This window comes from Lathamus discolor, chromosome Z (genome assembly GCF_037157495.1).
Source record: "Lathamus discolor isolate bLatDis1 chromosome Z, bLatDis1.hap1, whole genome shotgun sequence".
Taxonomy (NCBI): Eukaryota; Metazoa; Chordata; class Aves; order Psittaciformes; family Psittacidae; genus Lathamus; species Lathamus discolor.
In genome coordinates, this window is record NC_088909.1 from 80133640 (window position 1) to 80152723 (window position 19084).

Genomic DNA, 19084 nt, shown 5'->3' on the forward strand with positions numbered 1-19084 from the left:
AGATTTGCTGATTTTTAGGCTTGTGTTTGTTTACCTTTTCTAAATGCAGAAAACCAGATATTCTACAAACCTTATTATGGATTTCTCTTTTGTAGTTGGAGAAAGATTATAATAACATGGATTAGCCAAGGTATTTATTTTAGGTCATTTTCTTTAGCTGCTCTTTTTTTTCTTTCTTTCTTTGTTCCTTCCTGCCTGCCTCCATGCCTTCCCTTCTCTGCCTTCCCTATCTCCCTCCCTGCCTCCTTGCTTGCCACCTGCTTGCCCGCCCAGTTTGGAATACCTGGACTATTTCAAAGTAACTATAGCTAAGTGATTTACAGGGCTCTTGAGTGACAGGAGTCAAGACAGGGTTATTGGCAGAGTTTGTGTTTTTCAGGCAAGAAGTCAGTCTTAGTAGATGTTTCATTTGTCTGCTTAGCCTGTTACCTGTGGCTTTGTAACATGGTTTAAATTCTTCGTATAGATTCTCAACAATGTATTGCTTTAATATGCATTGGCAGATAGCACCATATGCTTTTCTCCTCCAGCAAGACTTATTTTCACCTCAGCAGTGCAGACATTACCAGCACAATACATTTTTCTCTATCGTTTGGGAGGCACAGGTTTAAAAACACAGAGTGCTCTACTGAATTGGTTTTGCACCAAGATAAGTTCTAATAACTACAGAAGTGATTAACATGGCAGGAGTTTTTAAGCATTGAGATATGTATCAACTTAAAAATTGGTACTTTAGTTCATAATTGAGAATGTGAGTGAAGCTAAATAAAGATCAGCCTAGGCAGATATTTCTGCACCTGGTTTAAGATTACGTGTGAACATCAGTATTTCTTTAAGTAAAAAAAGATGATCTTAACAATCTTCTGCATGAGAAAAACAACCCTGTGATTTTTTAAATGTACTTCACTGTCATTGACTTGATTTATTTACTAAATTAATTTCATTTGTCTATTTTCTTTATGTCTTTTCAGTTTTCAGTTACTGAAAATCCATTTTCTGTTTTGCGTGGTAACAGAAAAATCCTTGCTGAAAGTCCAAGAAATGAATGACAAAGTAGAATCAGATTGAATGTATTAAGTTGTTTAATATAAGCAAATTCCACCAGTGACTGTAACTCAGTGGTGGTTTTATAGTGATGTAGTTCAAAGGCCTGCTTGAGATCAGAAATCTGCTTTTCCACGGTGGGTGCCCACTCGCGTAGGAGTAACGGTAATAGAGAAACTCAGGAATGATGGAGGAGCATTGAAGTGTGTTGTTATCCAGGGTCTGATAAGACTAAGATTTGGAATGCTCCACACATCTGTCTTTTAAATTTTCCTTAATCATATGTTTGCGTTTTGGCTTTTCTAAGAATAAAAATGGAATGAAGGATGGAAATTCTACAGCAGGTCAACTCTGAAAACTTATATCACGTTTAATCAGTAAAAGAGCAAGCTAAATGTAAAACTTCTGTCAGTTTCCATCTTTGCTTTGGAAAATACATTGAATTAATTTTAAAATACATTGTTTTACCCAGAGGTATTTTTGAATTGATATTGGTGAAACAACTTCTGAGGATTAATTTAATGCATTTTTTATTCACTATTTCTCTTAGTAATGATTCAGCTGTCAGTCAGGTTTTACAGCCAACATTTGTCTAAGAAATCTGTTTATTTTCTTCTTCAAGGTGGGATCTTGGTTGATACTCAAAGATGTGAAATATTGGCAATTCTTCCTTGACTTGGCTCTAGTAATGTTTCAGATTTCCTTTTTCTATCCCTTAACTTGCATATGTATTACAAATCTTGCATTAGAAGTCTGTGGCTAGGGAATGGGTGTAATTTAGGGTTGTGGGTCTGATTAATGGTAGAAACAGATTGTCAACACAATCTTCTGTTTCAGTCTTCACCTGCCACTTTTTCTTGGTGAAACAATATTGTGTTTTGTTTTTTTTTTAATGTATGGTTTATCTAGTTGTTTTCCCATAAGTCCTTGTGGCAGACCAGAGATGGCTAAGAACTAAAATCCTATCTCTGAACAATTTAAAACTTTAGAAAAGTTGAACTAGAAATACTGTTTTTGTAATAGCACAAATGAGCTCTCGTATCTTCACATTCCTGTATTCCAAAACATTGTAAGTTACCTTTTTTTTTCCATGGAGCTACCTACATCTGCTATGACTTCTTTTTTGTCTGTATTCAAGTCTCTTACGAGAGCTCTTCCCTGCTGTGCAAAATTTCTGCGTTATCAGCCATTTATATGCACAGGCAGACATCTAAAAGCAAGCAGATAAATAAAATTGGTATTTCGTTATCTTTTTTTTTTTTTTTTTAATTGGTTCTAAGATTTGCCTCTGAGTAAGATTTTCTATAACTTTAACCGCCTAGAAGCAGGGACCGTCTCCTCCCGAGTACTGTGTTAGTGCTTAAAAGATTAATTTTTGTTCTAAAGTAAACAGACCAAACAGAAGTAGTTCAGTGTTCAAATGTTTCATTCACCCAGTTGATCCTTTTCAAAATAATTGGTACATATGCCCCTTCCCAGGTGCTGTCATCTGCCATGACCCAGCTGTGGAGAATTCTTTTGTGTCTCTGCATTGAACACTTTGGGGAGCTGGACAACTCCACTTCTACTGATCTTATATCTATTATGTTATAATTATTATATCTACTATGATCTATTATATCTAGTAGTGATAGATACCACTAATCAGGGGAAATCTATCGCCTGGCTTATGTGTGTGCTAATGATGGATATCATGGAATAGAATAATTTAGGTTATAAAAGACCTTCAAGATATATTAACATAGTTCAGCCCTTTGGTTTTCACTTTTTTTCACAATCTGCTTGTCAGGGAAAGAAAACAAATATTTTTTGTGTGAGAGATTATTCACAGGTAGCTCTTTTTGAGATATTGTAAGGGTAATTCCTAATTATTTAATATAGCAGTTACATAGTATATAGAGAGGTGTTTTTTTTTTTTGTTTGGTTTTTTTTTTTATTTGATCTCTGTTGTGATCAGTTGCTTCCCATGGGGAAGCCCATCTTTCTGCACTGGCTGTATGGGAATGGCATAACAGGGACTGCTACGAAAGTATCTTACTCTAGATTCATTCTGTGGTACAGATGTTGGTCCTTCGAGGAAGAGGCTAGTATATCCTGGTGCTGCAAATGACGTGTGTTTTCACTGTCTCTGGTACCACAATCCAGATGTAACAAATCATTATCAAGAGGAAATACAAAAGGGAAGAATCTAGTCAGTTTAAGAATGACTAATGCATTAGATTAACATTACAAAGGTTGCTTGATTTGGAAGTTAATACTTGGATGATAATTCCATTTGGTCCTTGTGCAGAATTGCATCTACATGTTAATTCTCACAAATAAGCCAAATAGAGCCCTACATACTAGCTGGTTATCAGTCTCAAGGTTGGTACACTAACAGGGTCATTGGTTGAAGTTTTTTGTAGGTAAAGCTGAGGCAGACTTTTGTAGAGAACCTTGATTGTTTCTTGGCTTTCTTCTCTATCGTGTTACCAGCCAATCATCTGCATGCCTCCACTAGCAGTGTATCTTCAAGTCACCTGAATGGAAAAGGACCCATCCGCCATCTTTATTCAAGTACTTTTGTTTACTTGACCTAAAATACTAGAAAATGGCTATAGAGCCGTAAGGAGGTGAAGAGAGAAAACAACAGGCAAAGGGTCTCCTGGAAACCTTAGTGTGCTAAATTAGGTTAGCTAAAACCACGACACTCAGAAGCAGGAAAAAAAAAAAGGTACTGAGAGCTTTGGTTTTTATGATCTAAGTGATAATGAGTATCACCTTCAAAGCAGAGAATAAGTGCGGTATTGCTAAGTGCTTGTGTATGCATTAGAGTGAGAGAATGGAATGGGGTTTTTAATAAAAAAAAGAGAAAAGCTCATTTTTCTTCTCTGCCATTTCTTTGGTGGGCTTTGTGATCCATCCCTTCATTTGCAGACAGTTTGTAGAGGATAAATGCATGTTCATGCATCAGGATCATGCGATTTTTTAAAATTCCCCTTTATTCCTGTCCTGGTTTCAGCAGTAGCAGTCAGTTTTTCTCCTTCTTATTAGCTGTTGCAGCACTGTGTTTTGACTTTCAGCCTGGGAACAGAGCTGATAACACCGATGTTTTTAGTAGTTGCTCAGTAATGTTTACTCTGACCAAGGGCTTTGTGAGTCTCATGCTCTGCCAGGGACGAGGGGAGGCTGGGAGGAAGCAGAGACAGGACACCTGACCCAAGCTAGCCAAAGAGGTATTCCATACCACAGCATGTCATGCCCAGGGAGGTAACTGGGAGTTACCCGGAAGGACACGGGCTCTCTTCGGGGGGGGGGGGGGGTCGAACTCGTTCAGCAGGTGGTATTGTATTCTCTCCCCTTGTTATTTTCTCTTATCATTATTATCATTGGTGGTAGCAGTAGTGGTTTGTGTTATACCTTAGTTACTGGACTGTTCTTATCTCAACCCATGGGAGTTACATTCTCTCGATTCTCGTCCCCATCCCTCCGGGAGCAGCGAGGGTCGGTGGGGGGGAAGGAAAGAAAGAGGGAGAAAGGTGGGGAGGTGGGGGTGGGGGTGGGGGGGGTGTGAGTGAATGAGCTGTGTGGCTCAGTTTAAACAATGACATTTCCCAAGTATATAGTAATACTTTTTCTGTTAGATGCCACATTTAATATTTTTGTGGTAGAGTTTGGAAGGTGTGAAAATAATCTCAGGTGCCCCCTTAAAAACAGTTGTGTAAAACAAGCACCTTCGTGTTCACCTTTTTTTTTTTCCTCTCCTTTGCTCCCCTTATTAATTATCAGTGTTGTTTCCTCTCCACTTTCTCCCCTTCTAAAGGTAGCAGTTTATGGTTCAGATGCAAATCTTACCCATCACATTTCTGCCACGTGTGTTCTTGCCAATAAAAGATAAAGTTTTGTCCACAAGTGAGCCTTTGGAAATAGTTCAGGGCTCCCTTAGAATTCCTACAGTTTACAAGAAGCAAAATCAAAATCACCTCTTCGTTGAAAATACGTTTCATACATCTCCATCTTGGTAATAGCATTGGAATCATTATGTAGTAGTTGGCTCTGGTAGCCTTGTACAGACACAAATTGAGTCTAACAGGACTGATTTCTCATACACTTTGCTGTCATTTGAAATGCTGACATGAAGATGGTAGCAAACGAAGTGGGGAGCTGGTGCGTTCAGCACTTTGCCTGTGAAGATTTCTTAGGTTTGTAGTTTTTGATGACAGTAGCTGATTCAAAAGATAGTTTTACAAAAGAGATTCGTAACAGCTATAGATTTCTACCAGCTGCTCTTGTCTTTTTTTCGTTGAGTAGATTCTTGGAGCATTGCACTGTACTGTAAAATGGGCTCTTTATACCACCCACAAATCTGTAAGATCTATCTAGTGGAATGGTAATTAGTGTATTTTTTAGTCTGCCCTTTTGGTTTTTATCTTCACTGCATGGAAAACACTCTTGTGGTAATGAAAAAGATAGTATCAAATGGTTTTATATGTCGCAGACTGTTAGAAAAGTAAAATTGCATTTCAGTGTTATTTTAGTTACAACATCAGGCTATTTGGGTATATTTCCTGTGAGAGGTAAAAACATTTTTATATTACTTAATTTCTGTTGCTTCTCAGGTATTTTAAATTTGGACAATGTGTGCAATATGCTAGCAGTTGATGTCTAGCTTTAAGAACACCTTATAAGGCAAATTTTATTGTGTTATTCATCAGTTCCCAGTCGACTTCTTATTCTGGAAATTGTGCCCACTTTGATTCCCTTCTTGCAACATGAGTATTCTAGTGATGTAATAAACTTCATTAACAATGAGAGTTCCTGTGATTTGGAAGGTGCTACTGAATACAAAAAAAGATCCAGGGTGTGACAGATGCTTGATTATTGTAGAAAAGGAGTACCGTGAAACATGCTGAAAAGGTGCTATGATATACTGTACCCTGAATCTTCTGGTATATGCCACTAGCCTGAAATAAATTCTGTTTTCTTTTCTTTCCCCTTTTGTCTTTTAAAATTATTTTGCCTCAATTGTGAATATGTAAAGAAAAACAAAGAAACAGACAACAGAAATTCTCTGCCCTCTTCTTCCTAACTCTGTTTTTCTCTTCTTCTTATCTGTTTCACAGGCTCTGAAAATCATCTGAAATTTCAGACTGGACAGACTTGCAGTGGCTTTTAAGCCAGTGAGAACAAGGCTGCCAAAGCATGCTGGTGCCAAGCTGTCGGATGATGCACTCAGTCAGGCCAGCGGTGGTGCTCCTGTGCTTGCTACTCTATGCTGATGCAGAAAGTAAGCTTATTATTCATTTGTGCTTGGGTATTGGACACAACGAAGAGTTTCGTTTTCAGCTGCTGGTTACTAAGGGTCTCAAAATAATTCTCCTTTTGACTAATTCTTAAAACACTATGAGGTCCTATCTAAATCACGGCTAATATTTGAAAAGCATTATTTACGCAACTCCTTTACTATTTTCTTCATAATGTTCCTATTCTTAATGGTTCCTACTCAGATAGTGGAGAACATTACCACAAAATTATGTAGTCAAAACAAAGACCAACCTTGATTACCAGACATTGGTCAAATCCCTTAAAGACATCTGCCATTCTTTGAATATTTCTCTCTTAAATCTGGTGTGAATAAAAAAAAAAAAAAAAAAAAGACACCACCCCCAATTAATATCCAGTCTAATTAAAATTCCATACCCTTTGCAACTGCTGTAACAGCTGTTCTAATGTATTATTTCCGACAGCTGTCGCAGAGTACAGTATCCAAACAAACCAGGCAGAACTGACAACTTACTGGAATGCCTAAATGTGTGACAACTGAGTGAGGAAAGGCACCTATGTTTACTTGTACTGAAGGGAAACTTGGATTCTAGTCAATTGGTTTACCTATTAATGGGAAGATAATATCTTCTTTTTGATTAGGAAATCATTAGGTCTGCCTTGTTTACATGTGTTCCTTTTCCCAGCTGTCCTGTGGCTTCTTGCAGAAGTACTGTTCAAAAGAGAAAAGTCGTTTACTTTCTACCTGTTGAAGTTTACTACAAGGTGGCTTCTGCTATAAGCTGTTAACATTCACTTGACTGAGAGATATTTTCCTATTGAATCCTCTGTGCAGATGCATCACCAATCAATAACTTTGTTCCAGCTCTGACTTATAGAAGACTTCTGTGTTTTTTCACACATCTGTGCAGAATGCAGGAACAGTTGAATTAAGTAGTAATGTGTAAGAATAAAAACAGTGTCAGTGAGGTTGGATAAATCAGTTCTCAGTGAGTGCATATGGAAGAATTCCTTATTACTCCACATACTACCTGCACTCCGGGTATACTAAATTACAATGATAAAAGACATACCAAATCTTTCCACTTACACGTGTAGTAAGACTTTGTTCTTTTCACTGTAGCTCTAAGAAAGAGAAGTAAATAGAAAATTTAAAAAAAAAGAAAAGCAAAACCTACATGTTTGTTGAGTACTGACAGCTGAGATTCTCTGGCCCCTTTCCAGATAGATAATGACCAGCTGGGATGATTGTGTCTAAGGTGAAGCCAAGGGCATTTTAACACTTTAGCCAGCAAATAATTAATTGGGAAGTGGGCCCATATGTTGGGTGTTTCTGCAGTTGTAGTATTCCACATGTTTTAAGAGTGAATACTATGTTTAGGAAACATAGATTTTTAGACTCTGGTAGACCTTTTCTGATTTGGATAATGGAATGTCCAATGTCCTGCGGGTGAGTAGGGAATGATTTTTTGGTTTTGTTAACCTCAGTCAGGTATCAATTTGTAAAGAAGATGGTCAAACCCCAGAATCCTCATAAGAGAAAGATAAAATTTCTGTAATCATGTTACATTAAACAGAAAGTCTCCTCTTTCATCATTCTTCTCTGTGGGGAAGGAGGGTAGTTTTTTTGAAGGTTAGTATGGAGATGATTACTTCAAAATTGGCTGGTGTCCCAGTACAGTTTTTAAACTGCTGAAGTCAACTTATGGTTCTTTTTTTATTTCAAATAACATGAAACAAACCAGAAATCAGCTATTAGCTGTTGCTGGCTAGGGCTAGGCGGACTTCTTAGTGTTGCTAGAATCTGTGGAGTGTCACATGCCAAATAAAGGTTGTAAGAAAGATGCACAAAGGTCATCTTTTTGTGGGGGTTATACTCAGTGAAACCAACCTGGACAGTAAGATGCAGTCTTAAAAGAAACTAAGAAAATGAAAAGAAAAATATGTTAATAGTGGATAAGTAGTGTTTTCACACTACTTATTAGGTTCTTTATAATCATATTCTTTACAGGACTAGTAAGCTCCTGGATTAGTAGACTCAAGTCACCTCACTGGAGAGCAATAAAAAGGTCTCTTCACAATAACAGATTAATTACTTTTTTTGTTTTCTGTTTCTTTTAGACACTGATTTATACCACACTGTCAAGTGATTGTTAACAGTTTTGTGTGGTTATATTAATAGTTAATATATAAGGAATGCTGTTAATATAAATTGGAAACGCTGCCCTTTAAATACCACTGACCACCTCTCACAAATGCACAAATCAGCTGAGTTTTGTGCTGTTCCTACTCTCATAAACTAATCCTTTAGGATTTCATGTATTTGTCATTGTAGTTTTTAAGTATTACTATGCACAGTTACAAGAATAGAGGGTAGCCAAACAAAGATATATTAGATTATCTTGTTGGTGGGATTTATAATGTTGCAGTATAGCATACGGTTCTTACTTGGTATCTGTTGCATCTTGTTGCTATTAGCCAATAGGATAAAGAAAATGACAATTTAAAAATACTTACAAAAATACAGGAAGATTAAAAAAAAAACATTGGAAAGATTCAGTTAAGTAAAACTAGAGAAGTACTGCTAGAATTTTTAAACTCAGGTATAATGGAATAATAATTTTATAACTATTTTTTTGTTTAAAAGAAATAAAATGCCTTCAGACAAACTCATTTCTTCTATGTACTAGCCAAGATTTAAGATCAGAGTCTCTATTAAGACATTCCAGAATAGAGAATAAAATGCTAAGAAGTGATAGACTAGGTGTCACTGGTTTTACCATTTCTGTATTTTCTTAAGGAGAGAGCTGAACTAGACAGAAGTGCAGTTTTTCACATGATCAATTTTAAAATGCTATAGACTTCTTTAGAATTTTGAAAGCTTCATTTCTGTTGGTCTTTACCATTGTTGTGCTGTAAAGAGCTTTTGCCATGTGGATAGTAGTGCTGTGAAATGCAGGAAGGGGGTGAACTCTTACATGTATCAGCTGAATATGAAACTATCACTTTAAATAGTCAGGCTTTTATTTAATCTGGTTAGCTCTCATTTTACAAGAAAAGGCTTGGTGTTACCTTTATTTTCTGCTTATTACTAATAAAAGGTGTGACTGAGAAATTGCATGAATTTCCACAATTTTGTATAAACTGGCATAATCCTTTCTTACAAGGTGAATTTTACAACTGAAACTGATTTTTCAGCTTCATACATCCTTTCCTGCATTCGTTTTCTTTCCAAGGATTTATAGAAAGAACTGGATTTAATAGGGGAGAGAAAAATCTAATGCAAGTTTTTGTTCACTTACACTGCCTTGGTTTTATTTTCAGCTAAATATTTGTCATACACCTAACACAAACGGAAGAGGCTTGTGATAGCAAGATGTCAATGCAATGTCTCCTGTACTGTAGTCAGATTTGATGCTATCGTTCCTTTTGCAATATAGTGCTGAAAAAAGTAAACTGTGTATCTCTTAAGATATGAGATTAAAGAGAGATTTTGATAGTACAACCAATTAAAATGCACAGGGTTTAAAGTTGCATAAACAGTTGTCTATACAAAAGGTATACATTACACTGTTTGAACTGTGTGTCATATATGTATTTATATGGCTTCACATAATATTGCATTAATGCTATGAGTTCTAAATAAATGTTTTTTTGTTTTACCAGTCTAAAAGAGGATCTCTTTGCGAGTCACAATAATATTCATATACACCATGCTTTGTTTTGAAGATATGGTAAATTTCCACAGACATAGTTATTTCATGGGGTCAGAAATCACACAGGGTAAGTGAACCTTCTGAGCGCAGAAAGATGTGTCTTCTTGCATGGTTAGCTTTTCTCCTGGAATTCTTGAGGACTTCAAGAGAAGTTCCCTCTGTGCTGGAGTTGGTCTGCCCTTCACTCTTGCAGAACTTGTATAGCTCTTTGTGAAAGGGTCTCAGACCCTACTGTTGTCCAGGGTTCTTATTGAACTACTTCTCACAAGCAGTTGCCAAGACTGTTATTTCCTTTAGTGTGGAGAGGACAAAGAAGGTGAGACAGAGGGGACAAAAGTTTTGTCCTGTTTTTTCTCTTTTTTTTTTTCCCCACTGTAACTATGGAAAGACTCTGCTGCTTTTTTTTTTTTTTTTTGTTAATCATTTTTTGTTGCTAGCACAAAGTTACCACTAAAGAGAAGATATATTCTGACATTGCCACTGCTTTGTATTCTTTCCAGAGTAATTGCAAATGAGTAAGGAATTCATACTTTTCAGTCTCACTGTGAAATCCTTGTGAATGGGATCCAAGCAGCAAGCCCACTTCATGCATTTGAAGACATTCCCGATGGTAGTCCTTAGTACTTCTTTTCTGTTTACATACTACCCTCACAGCTGAGGGAGGTAATGAGACACCTTTGTTTTTCCCCATGATTGTGAAAGACCCCAGACTGAAATGTGTTGGCACAAGCTGATAAACTGTCCTATGGCCACCTCTCAAAAGGGATACAGGATTGAAACATCCACTCCACCAGGGAATGATCTTTTTGTCGTGTTCATCATGCCCCTTATGTGTGTGAACAAGATTTCATTCCTATTGTTAGTAATGAAACTAAGCTTATGCTTGATGGAGCAAAGTAAACAAAATTGAAAGGGCAAAATTACCTTTGCTCTTTTCTCTTTTACTGTTAGTAAAATGAAGTGTTACTTTTAAGAAGTGAAAAATCTCAATGAATATGATTTTTTTTCTTTTACTTGCCTCAGTTTATGTTTGGTCTTTGTAGCTTCTATGTGCACTGTGAGAGGATGTTGCAAAAATCACACAGGAAAGAAGATGTTTACAAACATTCTTGTTTGTAGAAGAACAGTCTACTGGTTCACAGTGTTTATCATTGGCTACCTTATTCACAATGGTGTCGATGACAACAGTGTTAAGGCAATTCTTTACATCTACTGAAAAATTAGTAGTATCACAGTTGGCCATAAGACTCTTAAAGTAACAGATTGTTTTCAAATTCTAGAATACAGTAAACTATTATAACTTTCTGACGTCTTTAATGATAAGGTGTCAAGTTAATCACTGAGCTCAAAGAAATATATAAAATACAAAATTCTTTTAAAATGGTTCTTCCTGGTCTTTCCTGGTATGCTAGTTTTTGACATTTAAGAGTATAATTTATATTAATAAAATCAGATAATTTTCTGCAGATATTCTGCATCCAACTTTTTAGTAATCAAATAGATTCTCAGAGCACACATCCTGTTCCTTCTCCGCCCTGAGAAAGTCCTGGTGACTAGGTTTTCCCAATTCTCTACTGCATTTCTGTAGTTTCGTGTTTATTTTTTTTACTTGGTTACACAGCTCCTGTTCTGACAATTTTCTTTTACTGCTTCTTTTGATACGCTGTTTTAGAAGAGAAGCCACAATTCTTTCTTCATTCTGTAGAAGTGGATGCAGCTGATAAGAAAGGCAAGCAGAAATACTAACCATAACTGGTATATATTGCTTCCCTATTCACAATTGTTTGGACAAGAGTAATGCTTAGTTCACTCTGGCTCCTGATGTATATGTGTCAGTTTGCATCTTGCTGTCTGCCAGAAAAGTCTTCATGGTTTTCTTTAGACCACAGTGAGGAAGGGCTAAAACTTAGTGCTGACAGGACAGTGAGTACTTTTAACAAATCTTGGGGTCATTGAGACAAATTCTTGTTCAAATAGGATTTAACGACAGTAGTTTAGTATTAGTGAAATCAAACATAAGGTGACTATTTTTTTTTCTTTTTTTTTTCCATTTGGTTTCTTCATCTTGTTGTTTTTTTAAAGATCACCTGTTTTTTTCCCTGCTAATCCTATTCTTCCCCTTCAATTTTTTTATGCTCTTCAACAAGCTGAAACACATTCATGCAGTCCACATTGAAATTTTTGTTTCTAAGTACTTGTCTGCAACCCTAAACTAACTTAAGTAATTATCTTACAGAAAGTAATTATCTTATAGTGAGTATTGCAACTGGGCATACATAGTTTACACTAAAACCCCCTCCCTATTCCAGAATATCTTCATAAACACCATATGTAGGAAAGCCCAACATGGAAATGGTTTACTTTTTTGTATGTATGCCTTTGGTAACTAGGACAATTTTCTGTCATAATGGATGTAAACTCTGACATCTTTAAAGAGACTATTTCAGTTATTGCTTTCCAGCTATGGGCAGCGACAAGGACTGTAAATTCCAAAGATAAATTCCGTTCTTTACTGGGAATTTTGCAATATCGCCCATCTTAATATTTTAGTACTGATAGCATCCATTTTGTGTAAAATATAGCCCTTTGTTTGCATTGCTGTTTCTTTTAATAATGTTGACATATGCAGGAGAGTATTCATTTTGCTCTGCAGCAAAGTAAAGGCTCTGAGGTATATATGATAGTTGAGATGGAGAATCAGGGGAAGTCAAAACACTATGTGGTCATTCCAAACATGCTGACTTCGTCACAGAATCTGCAGTTAATATGGGTGTCTGCATAAGCCAGGATTTATCCAACCCTTATTTTTCAAGTCTTTACATTAAAACACATCTGAATGATTTAATTCTTAAGAGTAGCTATAGTTACCGCTATATCCGTTTAGCTTCCTTTAAATTATAAAGTTTTAAAGCAAAATTGAGAGCTGCTAGAGGAATATAGTTGTCCAATGCACATATTTTTAAGGTGTTTGGATTGTCTCTATATTTGTCCATAATAAAGCATCTCAAAATTTAATATGAACGAAAGATCTGTGAGTATTTTGTAAAGTGTAGATTCAGAAGTATAGTTTACCAAGGCTTTGAACTACAGAGTAAACTGAAGAACAACTTCAGAATGGTTGCGCTGGACAGTTTGTAAGCTTATCTCTGCAACACTGAAGATCCCTTCCATGTCTGTTCCACAGCTGTTGTTGATTCAGGTCCCTGCTTCCCAAAAGCAGACCACTGAATAGAGCTGTGTTGCAAGCCTTTAAGCCCTGGCAACATATCCTGTGGCTGAGTGTAGGGGCCTTGAAGTTTTCCCAAGTATGAAAGTCATACATCTTCTTGATTTTCTTGAGCATGTAAAACCAGAGTCAGGAAATCAAGAGTCTCCAGGTTTTCCGAACACCAAGAAATATAAATAAGGGAGCTATATTTTAGTGGCCTGAGTTGGACAAAACCACATTATTTAGATTAATGTCAACTGTTAACAGAAAGTGTTTCTGAAGAAACTTCAGTGTGAGTAACTATCTTCCTGTGTGCAATTCCCTGCAGCATCAGTAATGACCACTGGCAGATAAAGCTGTGTGGGTAACTAATATTCCCTTGTCAGAACTGGCAGGAAATTCCAGTGTGGTTTTTTTTTTTCAATAGTGAATTTTTGACAACAGCTTTAGCAAATTATAAAAATCTGGAACTATATAGGAAGATCCCCATTCATGTTTGTTTCCACCCTATCTTTCAGGAGACCAGCTCTGCCAGAAATTGTATAGGATCTTTCTGTCTTACATAGTGTCTGGCTAAAGTTATATTTATTCAGAATAGTTACTTGAGTATTTTTTATTATTTAGTATCTTAAAAGTTTTAATAATACACATATTTTGTAATGCTCTTTTTTGGGGGGGTGGTGCAAACGAAATCAATTTGACTACTTCCTTCTTCTAAAGGTAGGAGTGTCAAGAGTAAAATTGCATCTTGATTTGAATTACTGTAAAAGAGGTTTAAAGATAAAGTCGTGTACAGATTGTTTCTGTGCTTTTAACTGAGTTATAGAAGAGTAATATATATGTTATGAGGAAAAGGAGTGCAGATTTATAATATCAGTTGATGAGTGAAGAGTTCATGTTGTGTATTTTAACAGTATGTATTGATAAAAGAGTTAAAATTTTAAATTACTCATGCATGTTGAATGCAAATGTTAATTTCAGTTTAGAAGAAATTCTGGGGCATGACTGTAAACAGCACTTTAGACATGGTCTTGTACAGATTAATAGCACAACAGAATTTCACAATACATATCACATCCTCAAACTCCTTGCTACAAAGAAATTTAGAGACCATTTTCTCATTAAGGGTGTTATTCTGGAAGAGAAGTATAAAATTTGTTCTGTTGGGATTTGTTCTGTACTGTTCTTCAAGTAAATTTGCCATGAAACATAGCTAGATAGGGGTTTTGTTCTAGTTTGTTCTTAAGAAGCCAGTCTTTAAATTGCTATGTATTTTTCCAGCTCTGTGTGCTTTCCAGTTTAGCAGCATATGGATGAAAGGGAGGCTCCACTACTGTTGATTTTCTTTTGGCACATACAGTAGTGAAGAAGAAGGAATAAACAAGGGAAAGTGATACTAAATTTATTTTGGCTGTGAGAGTTAATTACATATGGATGTTTCTAGGAGAGTTTCACCTGGGTAATTTTGTTTTCCTCCAGGAATTTCACATATGCTTTAGAAAAATCTATAAAATAGCTGCTGAGAGCACTGGCAGGTCATGTCTGGATTGGAGAGAGAAACAGACATTTGGTCCCCTGTTCTAGTGAAACAACACAGATTTCAGGAGCAACAATTCAAGGTCAGAGAGCTGAAAATGGAAAATATGGTTCAGAATAGAGATTAATATCTTTAAATGTAATGATTTTAAAAATAAAACTTTTTTTTTTTTTTTTTTTGTGAAAAGGTTCCTTCTGATCCAAGTCAGTAGGGTCTAACATTATCTTTTGATTAAAAAGCAAGGATAGAATTAATGTGTGTAGAAAGGAAATAGACCCTACTTAGATGGGCCTGGTGAGGTTAATAATGCGGTGCAAACCTAGTCTTGTTTTCTTGTTCCAGGAAGTGTGTTGAGAAACTGAAGGAAGTGCAAGGAAGAGAAAAACATAGTTTCCGGACTGGGAAAATAACCATTTTTGGTGATGAGTTGTTCGTTTATAAAGAGGAGTACTGAAGGCTTACTTCAGCTCATGTATACATATAACGAACGATTTGGTGAAGATAGTGATTGCAGTAGTGTATTTTGCTTAATAAATTTGAGGAGAATTTAACAATCTAGTAGCTAATTCTCAACAATTACATTGTAACTATTAAAACAGGGTGCTTAAATGGCAGTTTGCTACTATGTATCTGAATATTCTAAGGTTAATATCTAATACTTTTTATAAACACTAAACAAGATTTTAGATTCAGTACAAAAATTACAAGGAGAATCAATTTTCCCTTTTAAATAAAGGAAAGGAGATTATTGGATATGGTGTAAACCTTAGTGCACCTACATCTTGCATACTAGAATGCAGTCTGATATGCATATCTCAAGAAGACACAATTGAATTAGGTTAGGTGCAGACAATGGCAGCTGAAGTGGTCCATAGGGTGGAACAGCTGCCACCTGAGAAGAGACTGAAAAGGCTGACTTCTCCATTTTCTAGAAGAGGTAGCAGATGTGGGGATTATGTCTGAGGCTTGCAAAATTACAGAGGAAGAAGATACAGTGGAAGCAGAACCAACATCCACCCACCCCATAGAAATGAAACTGTGGTGTCTGAGGTACTTAGAAGAAGGTTGATTAGAAGTAGGTAAAAGATGGAATTTGCTGCATGTTTTTTGGGAACAGTATCTGTAATTTCAAAGAACAACTTCAAAAATTCTTGTAGAGGACATCCGTAAATTAGTACTAAAAGAGAAAACAAGAATGCCAGCTCAAATGTCCTTAGGAGTGTGAAATGAATGCATGAATATATGAAGTGAATGGACCTTCAAAAAGTTCCCAGGCTAGTGTGCTAAGATAATACCTTCTCTTGACCCTGCTGGAGACATGCTAGCAGGCTGCACTGACCTAGTGTGACCCAATCAGGCATTTGATGTGGTCCTGCATTCAGAAAGACATATATTCTCAAACAAGCATTGTTCACCACGGTTTATGCACCACTGTACCTTTTCCAGAAATGCCGATTTGGAGGTTCTTGTATCACAGTGTTGATACAATTGAAACCTAGGAAGTCAAATAAAAAATGATAGCAAATGATAGCATTTAAACAAATGCATTTTATAATTTTGGAAAATTACAATATTACATTTACAGATGGCAGAGCTCATACGTATGTCAGCTGCGTGGCAATGTGTGTGTATGTCGCTGTGGGACAGGGGACTCAAGGATAAGAGTTATTTTACAAGATGCCTTCTGGTGCTTTGCAGTTCACAGGCAAAGAACATTACTGGAAAATCCTAGTCACCTTTTTTTTTTTTTTTTTTAAGAAAATCTTTCATCTTCAGACACACTGTTCATATGAAGTGTAACATGTCCACTGACCTTTTTCAGTATCTGTGGTCTGATGAAAGTGACTTAAAGGTTGTAGCATCTAAAGATGTGTGCATTATAGAAAAATAGAGGTAGATTGGAACTGAGAAAGACGCAACATCTCTAGGAAGATGATGTTGTATTTACTCTAAAGTCCAGCTTTTCAGATCAGTGGATAAGTATTTCCAAAAAAAAAAAAAAAAAGAGGGTATGTAATTCCTTTCAAAATTAAATGAATTAAATGTCTTATAAGGAATTAATTTAAATGCCTTTAAAGTAATTTGGCAATGACTAATTAAAAATCAGTTTATTATTAGAGGCATTTATTAAAACTTTAAGTACTGTAGAAATAAAAATTTATTACGAACCTCAATAAATGTTTTTAGTCAGTGTCTACCTAACATATACTAGCTGTTTGAAACAGTTGCCTTTTTATGATGCACTTTGGTAAAAATGTTTATAATTTGGCTATTGACTCTTTATGTTGCATTCCGACATTTATAAAGTAAGAATTTAATTTGTTTCCCATATCAGGAACTGCAGCAATGTATACTATTTTATTAATGCAGATCTAAAGTCACTAATTCCATTGTTGCAATCTCATAAAATTTGGTCATATCACTTGGGTATGTCTGCTTTCTTCTAATATCTGAAGTTCTGTTTCACCTTGTAAATTATAACAAATTACTTTAAAATTTACTATTACATCAAAAATTAGTTACTTCTTATTATGCTGTTGGAAAGGTATTAGTCATAATGCTTTGCAAATACCTCCAGTTTAGACAGAGACAAAACCCAGAACTGTTTCTTTTTAACTTTTATGTCCACTCATTCCCTCCCCCCCCCAACCTTTGTTATCAAGATTCTCTTAGATTAATGATTTGCATTCTACTTAGCAGCTCAGTGTTGGTTTTTACTCATGGATTAGAGACTTCCGAAAATAGTACAGTGAAATGAAGTGCTTTAGAGACTCATAAGTATAATGGTGTGGATAACATGAGTATATTAAAAATAGCTTTTAGATGTGCATGAAAAATATGTGGGATTTTCCCATGGCAGAAAGTCTTCAGAAATTTTTTTCTTAGCTTTACACTATCTGACAGAAGCTCAGGACCTGCACAGAGCAGGAGTTTATTTGGTGGCTTGAGGAAAAAAGCTGAGTACCTGTGACAATTCATGATTGATCTCAGTTTAGATTACTGATAGGTTATGTATAGACAGTTGAATGACAACTAATGTCTGCATTAACCTGATCCTTGGATCTTTCTAGAATTTTTCATGTATCAACTGTAGGATGGGAGAAACACCGAAACCAAACCCAACATTTCTTCTCTTCTCATAGCTATGGAACTTACAGGTATTGCAAAATACTAATAAATGCATTTCCAGTCCTAGTTCAGTTTTCTGCCTTTTCTTTTCTTTTCTGTTTTTTTTTTTTTTTTCCCTCTGAAAATTTGTGAATATCTGAATGGAGGCTAGAGAGCATTTTTAACCAAACTTTGCCAAGGATTTGCTTATCTGAAGTACAAAAGTTGAAATATGTGGACAAAATCTGTGGATTTTATTCACATGAAAATGTTAGATCTTCCTCACAAAAGTATTCCCAGATTACGAACTGCAGCAAAACAATTTGTTTACCTTTATAGTAGGAAGAAAAGTCCACCTTTTGTCTGGAATGCACCAAATCATCTTTTCTCTTCAGATGTGTAGATAAGTAATTCTGTATTGCTATTTACTTTTTTGGTGATGAACAGAATGTAAAACTGCAACTGCAAGTTATCAGAACTGTTCTGCTTGAGCTATAAATATCTTAAAACAGAAAGGTGTGTTATCTCTTCTTCATCGATCAATCTCAAGAATTATGTTAATAAGACATCTGACTGTTGGTTACATTTAGAGAAGGGTATCTGCAGAGACTTCGTTTTCTGAATTAGTTTCAAAAGTGTTGCCCCCATACCCTATCTGAAGCTAACTGTCAAGAGGTAGATTAATAATCCTTACTTGTAGTTCTTTACCTTAACCAGTATATTTGGAAATTACAGGTAAATTTTAATAACATTCAGATTTTGGATTGCGGAGAAGGAAGCTACTAAGGAAGGCAAGCACTCCTTGCTGTTTGGGATAATACTGCTGGGAAAATGCTGGGCAGGTAATGCGCAGTGTCAGGGAAAGCTATGCAGACTGGTAATACAGACACTGAGATCTCAGTGGTGTCCAAAAACCTAATAATTTTAGAAGGCTGCTGTAATTTGTTTCAAAGAAGTGGTTCAGAAAAATAAAAAGGTTAACATTTTATACCATATGGCGAGTTATTTATACTGAAATGCTTTGGGACTGAAGCTTTAGAAAAGACCTTAAGTCCCAGCTCTATGAAAGTATTTCAGTGATATTAATTTCTGAATACAACACTACTGTTTTATTGAAGATAAACAAATTACACTATTACTTTTATTCTTGAGTGTAAGTTATGTTCCTTTAATACATTTCCTTTTTCTTTAGAATGCAGACATGGTCCA

General features: G+C 35.9%; 1 protein-coding gene across 1 annotated transcript in view; it reads left to right on the forward strand.

Annotated features, from left to right (window-relative positions):
- Positions 1–6225: 6225 nt before the first annotated feature.
- The window catches only part of PTPRD (protein tyrosine phosphatase receptor type D), a 297658-nt gene continuing 284799 nt past the window's right edge, over positions 6226–19084 (forward strand). The window contains exon 1 of the mRNA XM_065661688.1: positions 6226–6310. Within this exon, the coding sequence (XP_065517760.1) occupies positions 6226–6310 (85 nt within the window). The remainder of the gene's footprint in view (positions 6311–19084) is intronic.